Source organism: Vitis riparia, chromosome 7 (genome assembly GCF_004353265.1).
Source record: "Vitis riparia cultivar Riparia Gloire de Montpellier isolate 1030 chromosome 7, EGFV_Vit.rip_1.0, whole genome shotgun sequence".
Taxonomy (NCBI): domain Eukaryota; kingdom Viridiplantae; phylum Streptophyta; class Magnoliopsida; order Vitales; family Vitaceae; genus Vitis; species Vitis riparia.
Genome location: NC_048437.1, coordinates 3843549 through 3859029, shown reverse-complemented (window position 1 = coordinate 3859029; position 15481 = coordinate 3843549). Strand labels below are relative to the sequence as shown.

Below are 15481 nucleotides of genomic sequence, written 5' to 3'. Positions count from 1 at the left end.
TCTTACCTCTGCGAATGGCCCATACATTGAATGGAGCCCCATGCCGTAGTCTGTTTTTTATGCCTTGGTTTTTTGGTTTTTTAATTGGGTGTGCTCAGATGAATGTGGCCACCTTGGCATTCTGTTTTGGCCTTTGTGTATTTGGTAACTTTGGTTGCTTCTGTGAAATGTGATTTTTCTGATATTTTCTTGGATGTAGTGGGAATCACACCCGGTACCGTCAGATCTCTGGAATCTTAGAATTGCAGGCGTGCGATGGGTGCTTGTTTCTCGACAGCCATATGGGAATTTGGGTTTTTAAAGTTGTACTCAATAACTGTTTTGAGTCTCTAATTTCCTATTGGTGCTCATCGGTTGTTGTGGATTTGACGGGTTGAGAATTTTAAATCTTGTAGAGAGTGGATAATATGTATATCTAAGATATAAAATTTATGTAAATAGTCAATAGTGTTTCAGGTTGTTAAGTTGAATCCGGGCTAGACATGTTTCATTCTTAATTCAATCCAAATCATAAATTAAGTTGTTCAATGTCATTCAAGATGGGATTGGATTCAGGACAAAATCAGAACTCTTCAAAAACTGAAAATACTCCGAAGAATATTAAACTAAGCATCTCCATTTATCCGTCGGAGACTAATTCTCAAAACAAAAATATCTGAAGCTGAAAAACTTCCATTATATCTATTTTCGTTTTTAACAATCTAAACTGTCTCACAACATTAAAATAGAAGAAGGAAGCAATTTAAAGAACATTAAACAAAACGATGTGGTTTTAAAAAGCGAGAAACCAAATCTCGTCGTTTATTTGATGCTGTTATTCCAAGTTGCATATAAAAATTTGGCCACGTGGGATTGACAAACAATAAAATCCAACTAACCAAGCACGCACATGTGCGGTGAAGAACTGGTCAATAATGATAGATCAACATCCATTTCATATTATTCTAAATCCTGGGCGGGCTGAGCCATTGACTCACGGAGTCTCCTTTCATCAGAAAGTTTCTTGGCAAACCTGCAAAAGTGATTCAAAGGATGATTAATTAGCATTTATACAAGAAGATATTGGAAATCATATATGAATTCTTGAAGGATATTGGTTTGCATCCAATTCATTAATCTTTACTTTCTGACTGCCTTCTCGTTACTCCCGCCATTCTTGACTGGTTCATATTGGCCTGTCTCCAAATTCACCCTTGAAACTGGTTTCTTCAACAGCTTCTCTCCCACTTGTACAAGGTTGTTCAAATTCTCTGTTGTAGCTACGTCAAGTGAAGCTAAAGTCCCGGTTAAGGTATCATCCTGGGTGTTAATATTCATGGAGGTGCATAAATTCTATAATTAAGGAATTAATAATGTGTACAAATCACTAATTAAAATAGAATTATTGGACAGAAAGATGGAAATTCATGTAATTTTTTATCTGGATGCATGCGTTTGCTTACATCAATGCGGAGGTAATTCTCTTCGTATTGATGGGTTTGAAAAGCAAGAGAGATGTAGAAGTCAACCATATCAGTACTTGCTTGGGCAAAGCATTCCACTAATGGAGTATTTCCACCATTGTATAACCACTCTACCAATCCCCACTTTGAAGCCATTTTACCATTGTACTTGTGCTCCGTTTTTGCTGAGCCAGTGCCGAGTGAGATTACCAGAAGACGGTCATATTCCATGGGCTTGAATGGGGAGAAATCCGGGTTTTTGTTGGATACCTGTTTCGCGACTTCACTAATGGCAAGCAAAGTCTGGGAATAATATGATTTAGACATGCCAAAACAGAATTAAGGTCATATATATATGTATCTGTAAAGGCTTTGATCTCAAATTCATTTCCAACAACCACTTTAATTAGATTTTGTAATTAAAGCATTTTACCGGATTGTTAGCAGCCACACCACCATCAGTGAGGTTGAATTCTCGCATTTTTCCTCCTTTCTCATCTGGGTTTTCAAAATAATAGGCCGGCAAAAATGTTGGCGCAGCCGATGTGCTTATGCATATGTCTGCTAATTTAGCATCCAAGGATGGGGTGGTTGTCACCTGCATGAGGAAACTCTAATCAAACACCTGTATGGCCCTTCTCATTTGGAAATATTGTAAGCGATTAATTAAATTCTTAACGAAGTCACAAATGAAAGAAGAACCTGGTATGAGGAGAAGATGGTGGGCTGGAGTTCCTTGATGTCAAAAGTGGGAATAACCACATTTGTCAAGGTCTGGTGCAACCTTGTGTCTTTCAATTTATCCTTGAGGAGGCTGTGTAGATATTTCCCATCATATTTTGGGCCTGTGAAAGCCTTGAATAGATTCTCAACCGAAGCCAAGATCCCACTGTGGTTTCAACCAACCAAGGAGAAAATGAAAGCCAGTCATAATTACAAAGGGACAGTAAGCAACCAAGCATCATGCCTAGAGACTTGGATCACATCTCATACCTCTTTTGTGGGAAAATCTTAGGACCGTTTTCCAGGTAAAAAGGCTTGATTCCACTTGCAGCATATAATGGACGATTATTTTCGTTCGGTGCAGTTAACATGGTAGCGATGAGACCACCAGTGCTTGTTCCTGAAACCACATCAAAGTAATCTGCAAGCCTTGCATCCTCCCCATCTAGCTTCTGCAGCACCAAAATGTTGAATCCATTACAAAAACCGTACTACATATGAGTCATTTTTGTACTAAAAAAACATGCACCTTTGTCCTCCTTCATACCTGGAGTTCTGATTCGAGGAAATCGAGGATAATTCCAGGGATGATTCCTTTGATTCCACCTCCATCAATGCTGAGAACTGTAATGAGATTTCCTTGAGCAGGAGGTTTGATTTGAAGAGACATTATAATTTGAAATCTTGAAGTTCTCAGAAAGAGCTGAATTAGTTGCTGTGACCAACCACTAAGTATATATAAAATTTCTTGGAGATCGATCCCTTTTGACTGGTAGATGATAATCAATTAAATAACACAACTAGAAGTCTGCATTGATTATGACTAGTAATAAACAGACTCGTGAATTGTGAGGATGCATGTTGCTCCCATGGCGTCAATGTGATGAAGACAGGTCGTTTACGTCGAGATCATGAGATGATTATTGTTTATTCTGGAGCAGAATATCATCATTCATTGGATGTTACCCATGGCAGCCAGCTTGATATGCATATAATTTAGGATGCTATTAGCTAATTAATGAAGTCATCTTATGGAAACCAGTAAATTAGGGTGAGATCACATGTATCTATGTGTATGCTTTTAAGCAACTCATCCTTTCAAATGATAATCTAGGGTTTTCCTGATCTTATCTTAAGGTGTACGTACTCCGTGTATTCTTTATATTTCTCTTCCATTTTCACATTTTCCTTGGAAAGTTATATCACATCACTCATCACTGATCATCACCAAAAAAAAAAAAATGTTAGAAATTTTGACTTGCCGACAACAAGAAGAAATAAATGAAAATTTTTGAATCAAGGGCACAATTAGACTTATTAGACTAAAATAAAATGGAGGACTCGGAAAATTTTTAAATGTAAGGGCATTCTTGAAAATTTTTCTCATATGGTTTAACATCCTTAACTTGAATTTTTTTTTTTTTTTGGAAAAATTTAATAATTATTATTTAAATGTAATCAATAGGTCAAAACATGATAGATTATTGAACTGAAAAAATTATCGATTTACTATTCAATGATTAGTTATATAGTTAAATTGAGATTAAATTAATGATATCATGAATATATATTTTATATGGTAATAAAGAACACTTTAAAATATTTACTTATTAAGGTGCATATAACATCTTGTGGGTACAATCTATAGCCTAGGCCAATTGGGTCAGGGTGCATAAAAATTAGTAAAGGAAAATGTGGTAGTTTTTGAAAATTATTTTTTTTATGTTTTGTAAAATAAAATTTTGATTATAAATCTCAAATATTTTTAAATATATTTTAAGAATAAGTTTTATGTCTAGCATTTTATTTTTAATTATTTATTATTTTTAAAATAATTTTTACAAAATAAATGAAAATAATTAAAAGTTTTTTTCTATTTTTAAAAACATAAATAAAAAATAATTTTTAATTATCCAATGTGATTTTTTATTTTTTATTTTATTTTAAAAAACAAAAAATTATTCTTGAAAACAAAATCCAACAAGTTTTATGTCTTTGTGTGGATCTGTTAGATTGGGTTTTTGCCTAAAAAAATCTAGGTTCTCAGTCGAATCGCTATCCAACCGTTGATCCGGTTCAACGTTGGTTTAAACGCAAATGATGAATTGAACCAGGTTCTAAATGGTGAATCAAATCAGATTAGGCTCCGCTAGGTAGTTCTAACATTAATAAATCTTCTACGACATTTTACCATCGTAACCCTACCTACCTGTGCCTATGTTCAAACCTATCTTAGGACCACATCACGTGTGACCATAGACTCTTATGACATTTCATGCTTCACACCTGTACCGACCTAGGCCTATTCCCAAAGCTATCATAGGAGAGCGTCAAGTGTGAACCTAGACTTTTATGATGTTTCACACCTCAACCAACCTAGGCCTATTTCCAAATCTATCATAGTCAAGAGTTGGCATAGAGTGACATTGTTGATCTCCAATATAGTGCCTAGGAAAGTAAATTTAAATTCTTAAAAATCAGTTTTGATTTGGTTTTAAAAGTTAATTAAAATATAATTTAATTTTAGTGGTAATTTTAAATTTTATATTTGAGCAATTGATCCATCATCAAAGGTTTCCATATGTTTATTATTAAGAGTTTATATTTTATTGGGTATAAGCATCTATCAATAAAATATTGTACCATGGTTGAAGTAGAGTAATTAAAATCCATAATAAATTTCTCTTAATTTTTTCCATTAATTATCTCTTTATATAACTATTTGTATATGTTTAACTATGTTGTACCAACAAATATGTTATTAAAATCATAATAAAAAGGCAAATGAGATATATCCATTTTAAGTCCCTATACTTAACAAAGACAATTACAAAAATTAAAGTATATATCAAAATGCATAAAAGCTTGTGAAGTAAGTATAACGAGTTATGAGATGAAACCAATTTACCCTAAAAGTAAATTAATTTTTCTTTTTTTGTTTTAATATAAATATTAGGAAAAAAGAGAAAAATGTTTTTACCCATGTTCATCAAATAATAGATAAATATACCTTTGAGAAGATTTCAGGTGCAATTATTTTTAAGAAAGTGCGAAAAATATTACAAAATGCATATAAAAGAGTTGATAAGGTAGAAAATGTTTGTTTCTAAACTCTTAAATAAAAATTTAGAAGTTTGAGTATTAAAGAATTAGAATCAATATTTAATTATTTCTAAGGGTTTCCAATGGGCCGGGCTGGGTGGCCTGGAGGAGTAAGGCCCAAGGCCCAGCCCGGGGCGGGCCATTGAGCCCGTTGACTGGTCAATGGGCTGGGCCCTTGGTATATCTAAGGCTCGTGGCCCAGCCTGTGGGCCCTCAAGCTAGGCGGGCTTGGCGGGCCGGCTGCCTGGGCGGACTTGGGTAAAAATTAAAATAGTTTTCAGTTTTGAAGGGAAGGGGATCCTTATGGATCCATAAGGGAGCTAGCCACCAACTGAGCTAGCCTTCTTTTGTGTAATTATTTTGCATTAGTTATATATATATATTAGAAATGTTGTATGATTTTTGAAAAAAAATAAAAGTGAGCTGGCTGTTCAACGGTCACATGACTCACATGACCGTTGAACATGTCTGCCAATCAATTCAATATTATGACCGTTGAACGGTCTTGATTAAAAAAAATTAAATTAAATCCTAATATTTAAATCCCTATAAATATTAAATACCCTCAATTTTTTTCTATTCTCTCAACTCTTAAGCTCTCTCCCATTCCACAATATTTCCAATTATTGCATTTTATCTCAAATTATTCAATATTATTGGTGGTGAAAAACAAGCATTGATGGTTCAAAGAGTTCAAATTTGAAGGAATTTCTGCTTCGATTCTCCAATTTAGTAACATACTTCACCTTTACTTTTATTTATTTGTTACATTTTAATTTTACATTTATTATTTTTAGCATAATATTTTATCAATAATTATAATTATGGTAAGTGGTTCTTGTTCTTCATCTAATGCATGTGATAGCAAAAAATTTACTTCAAATATATGAAATTTTTTTTATAGAATAGAAATAAATTTAAAAAATAATAAAAAAGAAATAAAAGCAAAATGTAAAATTTGTAACAAACTTCTTAGTGGTGGCTCAAATGCAGGTACAAGTCATTTAAAAATGCATCATGAAAATTGTAAAACTAAAAATAATGTAGATATTAGAAATTATATGCAATTAGGTAAAGATGAAAGTGGAAATTTAAAAACATTTTCTTATGATGAATCTTATTGTCGTGAAGAAATGATTGGTTATATAATAAGCAGAACAACCTTTCAATTTCATGGAAACTCATGATTTTACGGGAACAATGCAACGAGCTGTTAATCCTCAGTTTCAAGGTTGCTCTGGAAATACAATTAAAAGAATTCTTATAAAAAATTTTGAAACACAAAAAGAAAATTAAAATTTTTTTTTTTCAAAATTTGAAGGAAGAATTTGTTTAACATCTGATATTTGGACATCTTTAACTCATAGTAGTTTTTTATGTATAACTGCTCATTATATTGATAATGAATGGAAATTAAATAAAAGAATTATTTCATTTAAAATAATAAATACTTCACATAATGATAAAAATATAGCATCTTTAATAAATGATGAAATTATAGATTTTGGCATTCGTGATAAAATATTTACAATAACATTAGATAATGCTTCTAATAATGATGCAGCAGTATCTAGATTAAAACGATATTGGCAAATAAAAGAAGATCAATGTAAAATATTTCATGTGTGTTGTTGTGCACATATTTTAAATTTAATTGTAAAAGATGGATTAAAACACGTTGATGATACATTATAAAAAATTAGAGGCATTGTTGCGGGTCTTAATAGTTCTCAAGCAAAACATGAATTATTTTTTTATTGTTGCAAAATGTTAAATATGAAAAAAAGAAATATAAATTTGGATATGCCCACTAGATGAAATTCCACTTATAAACTTTTACAAACTATTACAAAATATAGAAAAGTAGTAAAACTATATGAAATACAATTAATTAACAATGATTATGAAGCAGATATTGATGTATTAAATGATTATGATTGACATATTGCAAATCTTTTAAGAGATCTTTTTGAAGTATTTGATACTTCAACAAAAAAATTTTTGTGGTGTATATTATCCATCTTCAAACCGAGTTGTCATGCAAATAACTAATATTTTTATTGTACTTCAAAAATATTTAAATTTGGATATATTTAATGATGCAATATTTGCAATGATAGAAAAATTTAGAAAATATCGGGGAGAGATACCTTTAATTTTTTATCTTGGTTTAATTGTGGACCCTAGATTGAAATTTGAAGCTTTGAATGAATGGTTAACAATTATTTATTTTAATTACCAAATAAAATTTGAAGAAATAAAAAATGAAATAAATTCATTATTATATAATTTATATAACTATTATAAAGAAAAATATGGTGATGATATTAGTTCTATTAAATTACCACGTACATCTACAAGTTCATCATCTTTTTATAAAGGAGCTCTAGAAATGTTAAAAAGTCGAAAGAAGACAACAAATAGTTCTCCAAACAACACAACTGATTTAGATATATATCTTAATATTGATTTAATTTCATTTGAAGATGATGAAGATTTTGATATTTTAATATGGTGGAAATCACAACAACACAAATATCTTGTGCTTTCTATCATTGCTCGTGATGTACTAACAGTTCCTGTGAGTACAGTTGCATCAGAAGCTGCTTTTAGTGCAAGTGGAAGAGTAGTTAGTGATAAACGATGTAGCTTAGCGCCGGATTTTATTGAAGCAAATATATGTGTGAAAGACTGGGCAATAGCAGATAAAAGGATATTTGATTCTATTCAAGAAGAAAATATGTTTGTCAATATGGAAAAACTATAATCATCAAGATCTTCATGGATTTGCGATAGTTCGCCATCACCGCCAAGAGATAATGATTAAAATATTTTACTAAATGTATGCCTTTTTTTTTTTTTTGTGTGGTTGAAAAGTACAAATAATTGACAAATAAGTAGGTGCCAACCTAGTTGGGATGTATTATTTTGTAGTGATGTAAACTTTTCCCACATTTTCAAATGTAACGTATATATTCAATGAAAAAAATAGTTAGCAATGAATATTTTTATTAATGTAGCATTTTCTATTTCTTGAATATTTATATATATATATATATATATATATATATATATATATTTTAAGTGGCAGGCTAGCGGGCCAAGCCTAAATTGGAGCCCATGGCCCGGCCCATCCAGAAATGGGCTCGGGCCGGGCCTGGGCCGGGCTGTGGGCCGCGGGCTTTTTGGAGACCCTTAATTTCTCAAGAGCATTAAAAAAATTTGATGAAAGGTTGAATGATATTTGCGTGATTGAAAATTTTATTAATCTTTAGATTCAAAATATGATTATATTATTTTGTAATTGACGAGTTCAAAGACTTGGATTATATGATCATTGATTAGTTTATAAGATTATTAGACAAGCTCATGAAAAGAGATTAAAAAGATAAGGAATAAGAAAATTTTCCAATAAGTTCTTCAAATAAAAGAAGGAAGAAAATCTTATTAATAAAAATAGTATAGGAGTCATGGCCAAGTAAAATAAAGGAAGTTTTTATTTATTAAACAATATATTAATAAGTCAAATTCATATTCCTTAAAAAGATGTGGAAGAAGACAAAATAAGTTGGAAAAAATTTGTAAAAAAACACATGCATGATATCTTAACATGGAGCAAATAATCACACGTGTGAATGTATATATGAACGTCTTGGTCAACTCTTAGAAAGTGGTTATAAAGTTTACATGAAAGATCAACGTCAGGTTGCAGAGCTAGAAAATGAATTGAGGAGGGGCAAAATATGAGCACATATTTTAGAAGGGTGTAAATTAATGAACATCCCATGTGGTGTAGTTGTAACAAATGAGTTTTCTTCTTTACCTTTTCGTACGTAAGGGGTTCAATACCCCATCATATCAATTACTTTTTAAAATTTAAGGAGGGGCACTTGCCCTCCTCCTGAGCACCATGTGGCCCCACCCCTACCAACATCCATGACAAGAAATAAAATGTTCTTTGTTAAACATTTATAATGATGTTATAAAATATTTAAAATCTTGTGTCAATAATCCCCCTTCAATTTAATACTTAATACTTGAATATCTTAATTTTAGAGGGTTGAAATAATTATGTATGAAAAAAAAATTAGTGAAAAGATTACTCTCCATAGATCATTCAAATAAATTAGGTAAAATATGTTTACTTGAGATGGTGATCAAACAAGAATAATAATAAAAATCATTTTTGTTATCAAATAAAAAATATATATAAACAATGCTTTTTAAGGGTAGAAACGCTTTTAAAAACCACTACCAAATGGGCTTTTAGTTAGAGTGATGATCTAATTAGAAGTACACCAAAAATGCTCTTATTAATTAAATATTTGATGTAAATATAAACCGGTTGTTTATTATATATTTTAACCAATAAAAATCTTTAAATACATCTATTTGGTGTACAATAATGATGCTTTTAAGTTTAGGAATAAGTAATCCAAATGATGACTCTTAAAATAAGCTCTTATATCAAATACCATAAAATGTTTGGATTATTCCTACTCAATAGCAATCCGATCCAAGAGAGTAAAAATTAATTTCAATTTTTTTTAATTCCTATTTTATTTTGGATGATATGGAGTTTAAGGAAAATAAATTCAATTTACATTCATCCTCCAAAAAATTTAATCTTACTTAGGAAAGAAATATTGACTAAAGAAATAAAAGATTGAATAAAACATTCAAAAAACAAGAAACTTTGTATGAATCTTTGACTCTTAAATAAAAAAGTAATAATATATGATTGAAAATTTGAATAAAGCACTCTCATCTTGATCAAAATTTAATTCGTGTTAGAAAAGAAAGTTTATAAGACCCAAAATCATAAACAATGTTGCCTTTCTATTACTTATATAATATTAGAGAAAATAAAGAAAATTTTGATACAATTAGCTCTTATTACTTATATTTATACTTTTTCCACCCTTTTTCATGCTTCTTTGGTATAGGCTTTTAATGTTTGTTTCATCTCATAAATTTCTTCTCATGACATTGAATATTCATTGACATAATTTTAATCACTTTCCTTATTTTACACCAAAACTATTTTGACAAGGAATTAACTATATATGAAACATCCAATGCAATAAATATTTTATTTTACAAAAAAGAAAATTATCCTCAAAAAAAAAAAAAAAGGAAAGAAACTTTCCAACATTTCCAATTTCATTAAATAAATTTGATCATAGTAATTGTCCACCAATTACTTGCAGTTTCATCCCTGGTAAACACATGTTGATTAAAAAAAAAAACCTTATGGTAATTATAAATCTAAAATGACAAAAAAAAAAAAAAATTGGTGAACAGCATAGTATAATTAAGGTATGCACCAATATTCATGCATAGCCCATAAATATTATAATAATATAAACGTGAAAAGTGTACACCTACATATATATATATATAATATATATATATATATATATATATATATATATATATATATATAATATATACTTAATTCTAACATCATGTATCTCAATATCGTCATCAGCATCATCATTATTATTATATACGAAACTATATTGTTAATATCACACCCAAGAAACTAATTAAGTTGTTAGAACCAATAAAATAAAAATGAAATAAGAGGTGTCAATCTCTATGCTCTAAGTCAATATGATAATCTAGGTTTTGTATAAATTAACCTTGCCTTAAACGTGAAAATCTTATGAATTTTTTTTTATAGATAAATAATGTTTCCTTTTTCTTTTCTCATGCTAGCTGCTTATAAAATTAAGGTCCCTTGCCCACGAAACAAACGAGTTTATAAAGAATACGATGTGTTGAATAGTGGCTTCAAACAGGCTATATAATTAAGAATTTTTACCTTTCTTTTATATATATATATATATATATATATATATATATATATATATATATATATATATATATATATATATATATGATTTTTTAGAATTTAATTTATGAATCTATCCAAAATTCTTGGGTCTCGGTATTACAATACATTCTTGCTTTCCTCACAAAAATTTTGTCAATTTGCTAATATTTATCTGTTATTTTTAAAAATCTAATTAACAAAACTACCCAAGGTATGCATTACATTCAAAAATTTCGTTGGAATAAAGTTTTTTCAAAAGACAATATATTAAACGTCTCACCAAGGTTCCATTTGATGGTTTGATTTTGATTTTTTTGAACTTGTCGTAGAAGAGGAAATTTTAGGGCATGTTTAGAAATTGGTTTTGATAATAATTATTTGTTCTCGAAAACTAAAAATACAGAAAATATAATTGATAACTAAAAACTATTTTCTATTTTTTAATTTTAAAAGAACAAAAAATAGAGTATTTTTAGATACTATCTTTTAATTATTTTATGTTGTATTCATTTATTTTTTTTAGGATTATTTTAAGAAATAATTATACAAATATAAAAAATGATTAAAAATAAAACACTAGATATAAAAATGATTTTTAAAACATATTTAAAAACATGTTAAAATCATTTTAAATTTCAAAAGATTTTTGTTATACAAAAGTGAGAGAATAATTTTTCAAAATTGTTTTCAAAAACCATTTTTCAGAAATGTTTTCAAAAATAGTTACCAAATGAACCTTAACTTTTTACAATTTATTATATACTCAAATTAAATTAATTTTGACATGATTCACCCTTAATTCTTTCCTGAACCACTTCCGCAAGGAGGAAAATGGGGAGATAAATAATATGTTTAACTCATTCTATTTCCAGATATTCAATTGACTACGTACAAGAAATGCAGATCCACCAAAGTACGTACATATAGCAAGAGCTAATTTGTTATTTTGAAGTTGAGGCTTGCTGAGCGCTTGATTCGCGGAGTCTTTTTTCATCAGAAAGAAGCTTGGCGAACCTGCAAAAGTGATACAAAGAAATCAGATGCTTGCCGGCTAATTTAGATCGTGAACTTCTAGTAAGTTTAGCATGCTGGTTTAATCTTTAACCTTACCTTATGAGTGCCTCCTCATTAGTGCCACCATTCTTGATTGGTTCATATTTACCCGTCTCCAAATTCACCCTCGAAACTGGTTTCTTCAGCAGCTCCTCACCCAATTTTACCAGGCTATCCAAGTTCTTTTTCGTTGCTACATCGACTGAAGCCACTGTTCCCTTTAAGGTATCATCCTGAGGTTTTAAGTGAATGTTTTAGCTAGGGCAATACAGATTCATCAGACCAAACATTGAAATATATTTTTTTTTCATATTAGAGAAGTGTTGAGAAAATGATCAGAGTTATGCACCAAAAGCTTACATCAATTCGGAGATAATTCTCTTCGGAATGAAGGGCTTCAAAAACAACGCAGTTGTGGAAATCAACCATGTCTGCACTTGCTTGGGAAAAGGAAGTTATCAATGGAGTAGACCCATTATCATATAGCTACCCCAAAACTCCCCACTTGGCAGCCATTTTAGCAGTGTACTTATACTCCTCCTTTGCTGGGCCAGTACCAACCGAGATTACAAGAAAACGGCCGTAATCCATGGGCTTGATTGGGAAGAAGTCTGGGTTTTTGTTGAACACCTGTTTGGTCACTTCGCTAATGGCAACCAAGCTCTGGAGTTATGATTTGGATGCCAATGTATAAGGTCTATTAGTCAAGGACTTGATCTTAATTAATATCCAAGAACCAGTACTTTAAGTGGCTTTTAGTTAAAGCCTTTTACCGGATTGTTAGCAGCCAGACCACCATCGATGAGGTTGAATTCTTCGTTGTTCTCTTGATCATCTTGATTTTCAAAATAATGTGCAGGAAGATAAGTTGGCGCTGGTATGAGGAAAAGATGGTAGGCTGGAGTTTCTTGATATCAAATGTTGGAATCACCACATTTGTCAATGTCTGGTGCAACCTCTTGTCTCCTAACACATTCTTTAGGAGGTTGTGCAGATACTTTCCATTATATTTTGGCCCTGTTAGAACTTTAAATAGATTCACAATTGTACCAAAGATTCCACTGTAATTTTCAAAACCCAAAAAATGGTTAGTACGTACTTTGAAAAAAAAAATATAAAAAAATAGCGTGGCTGAAAGCCATGAATCGATGAGTTTGATTGCAGTCTTTCACCTTCTTGGTGGGAAAATTTTAGGACAGTTTTCAAGGTAAAAAGGCTTGATTCCGCTGGCAGCATACAGTGGCCGATTTTCTTGGTTTGGTGCAGTTAACATGGCTGTTATGAGACCACCTGTGCTTGTTCCCGCGATCACATCAAAGTAATCTGCAAGCCGTGCATCCTCACCATCTAGCTTCTACAGCACCACAATAAATATTATTCAGAACACATGTTCAATAAATATTCATGTGTACTAAAAAAACATTAAGTTCTTTTTCTGTTACCTGGAGTTCTGATTCAAGGAAAGCAAGGATAATCCCAGGGATGATTCTCCACCTCCATCAATGCTGAGAATTGTAATTAGATTTCCACGAGCAGGAGGATTAATTTGAAGGGACGATGATGTTGTTTCACCCACCATGATTTATCGTACGTGAAGGAGTTTCAGAACAGAACTCAATGAGCAAAAGTACACAGTTAATTCTTTTCTTGAAATTTTCCAAGAAAGCAGGATGAGTTGCTGTGATCAACGGGTGAAGTATAAATAGAAGTCTTGGGGTTGAAATAGAATGTTTTTTATTCCTTTTGATCACAGTAAAGGCGGCTGATTGTCTCCAATTTCATTGACCCATGAATTTGGTCATAGCAACTGTTCACTCACTTCTTGTTTAATGCTTCGGCGATGCCAACACATCTTTGATTCAATCAAAATTAACAAGCCCTCAAGCAAGGCTGCAAGAGGATAGATTAATCGATAAATTAACCAAGTCAATAAACCGAAAATAATATATAGTAGAATGATAGTTGATCTAGGTCAATTGGCAATGACTCACACATAGGCAAACAATACCATACTAGCTGAAATTTTATTGCCAAAATTTGTACCATATCCCATTAATACTTCTTCCTTTCAACCACAAGTAAATGCAGTGACCCCGTCCATCCTACTAATTTGAGAATACGTATTTTATATCATCATGAATTACTTATGAGAAACCTAAGTCTCTGACACTTAGCTTACAGATGAGTGTGGGCATACGTTTTCGTGTAATAACCAATAAGAACACCACCACCTATTGGATGTATACATCGATTTGAACAATTCATGGGATGGAACTAGCTCGTTTATTTTTACTTTAAACATATATCTTAATTAATATGAATAGAGGTTAGGTGTACTGTTGCTGTGCACTCACCATGACCCAACAGTTGTTCTCTGGGACATGGATTCATTTGATGTTTATTTACTTTGGCCACCAGTTTGATGTATATATGCTTTATAATTGAAATGACAGGCACGTACGTTGAGCTTTTAGGTGAATTCAACGAAGGAAGGAGTGTGGTGCCCTGTGCCCAGTGCCCTTTCCTGTTGAACAAGTAATGTTTTTTTGAGGTTAAGTACAAGAAAATGATATCATGGATCGATCTTTGAATGCTTTTAGCTAGTCAACTCTGATTATTATTTTCTCTACATTGCTAATCCAGGTTTCTGTCTAATTAATTATTATTGCTTGCATAATTAATCTCATTATGCCTTCACGTCACTGACTTTCTTCCTATATCATATGATAGAGGGTCATTTCATCTCTCTTTCCACCAGGCAACTCAGCATATCAAAGATGATGAGCTAGGTCCCATTTTGGATAATTTTAATTTTTGCCTAGCTTCTTTAGAATGCCTTTTTAACTTCTGTGCTTTGTGTTCAAGGGTAAAAGAACTAGAAGTTGTACGAGGATAAATAGGTTAATTTAATAATTTTGAAAATTTAAAAGAGTTTTATCAAACAATCTTAATAATTGAAATAAAAATTATATAATAATTTTTTAGTTACAACTTAAAATTTATTAATACATAAGTATGAAAGTTTTTTTTTATATAAAAAAAGCTTTAATCTTTAATGCTTAGTAATTTAATATGGTTTTAAATTAAATTATATTTAAAAGCTTTTAATAAATTCAATTAATGACTTAATAATTTAAGAACAAAAAATATATTTTTTTTAAAGAACAAAAAAATATTTTCTATTTTCTCAAAAAATAAATAAAAATAACTAAAATATATTTTCAAAAAACACTTTACTTTATATTTTTAAGAATATAAAACTATTATATATATATTTTCTTATTCTTAAAAATAAAAATCTATTTTCAAAAACAGCTTTCAA

General features: G+C 30.7%; 1 protein-coding gene and 1 pseudogene across 1 annotated transcript; both read right to left on the bottom strand.

Annotated features, from left to right (window-relative positions):
* Positions 1-725: 725 nt before the first annotated feature.
* LOC117917711 (patatin-like protein 1) lies at positions 726-2862 on the bottom strand. Its single transcript, XM_034834076.1, has 7 exons — positions 2713-2862; positions 2436-2617; positions 2145-2331; positions 1876-2040; positions 1443-1745; positions 1124-1299; positions 726-1012 (listed from the first exon to the last, which is right to left on the bottom strand). The coding sequence occupies exons 1-7, from the start codon at positions 2833-2835 to the stop codon at positions 940-942; spliced, it is 1209 nt and encodes a 402-aa protein (XP_034689967.1). The 5' UTR covers positions 2836-2862; the 3' UTR covers positions 726-939.
* A 9084-nt stretch (positions 2863-11946) lies between these two features.
* LOC117919013 lies at positions 11947-13812 on the bottom strand (annotated as a pseudogene).
* Between the last annotated feature and the right edge of the window lie 1669 nt (positions 13813-15481).

What these genes read in the sequence shown, in the direction of transcription:
- LOC117917711 (XM_034834076.1), bottom strand. Translation starts at nt 2,835, where the DNA reads ATGTCTCTTCAAATCAAACCTCCTGCTCAAGGAAATCTCATTACAGTT. An exon ending in TCCTCGAATCAGAACTCCAG is followed by an intron (nt 2,618 to 2,712) that starts GTATGAAGGAGG and finishes TTGGTGCTGCAG; the next exon opens with AAGCTAGATGGGGAGGATGC. An exon ending in GTGTGGCTGCTAACAATCCG is followed by an intron (nt 1,746 to 1,875) that starts GTAAAATGCTTT and finishes TATTATTCCCAG; the next exon opens with ACTTTGCTTGCCATTAGTGA.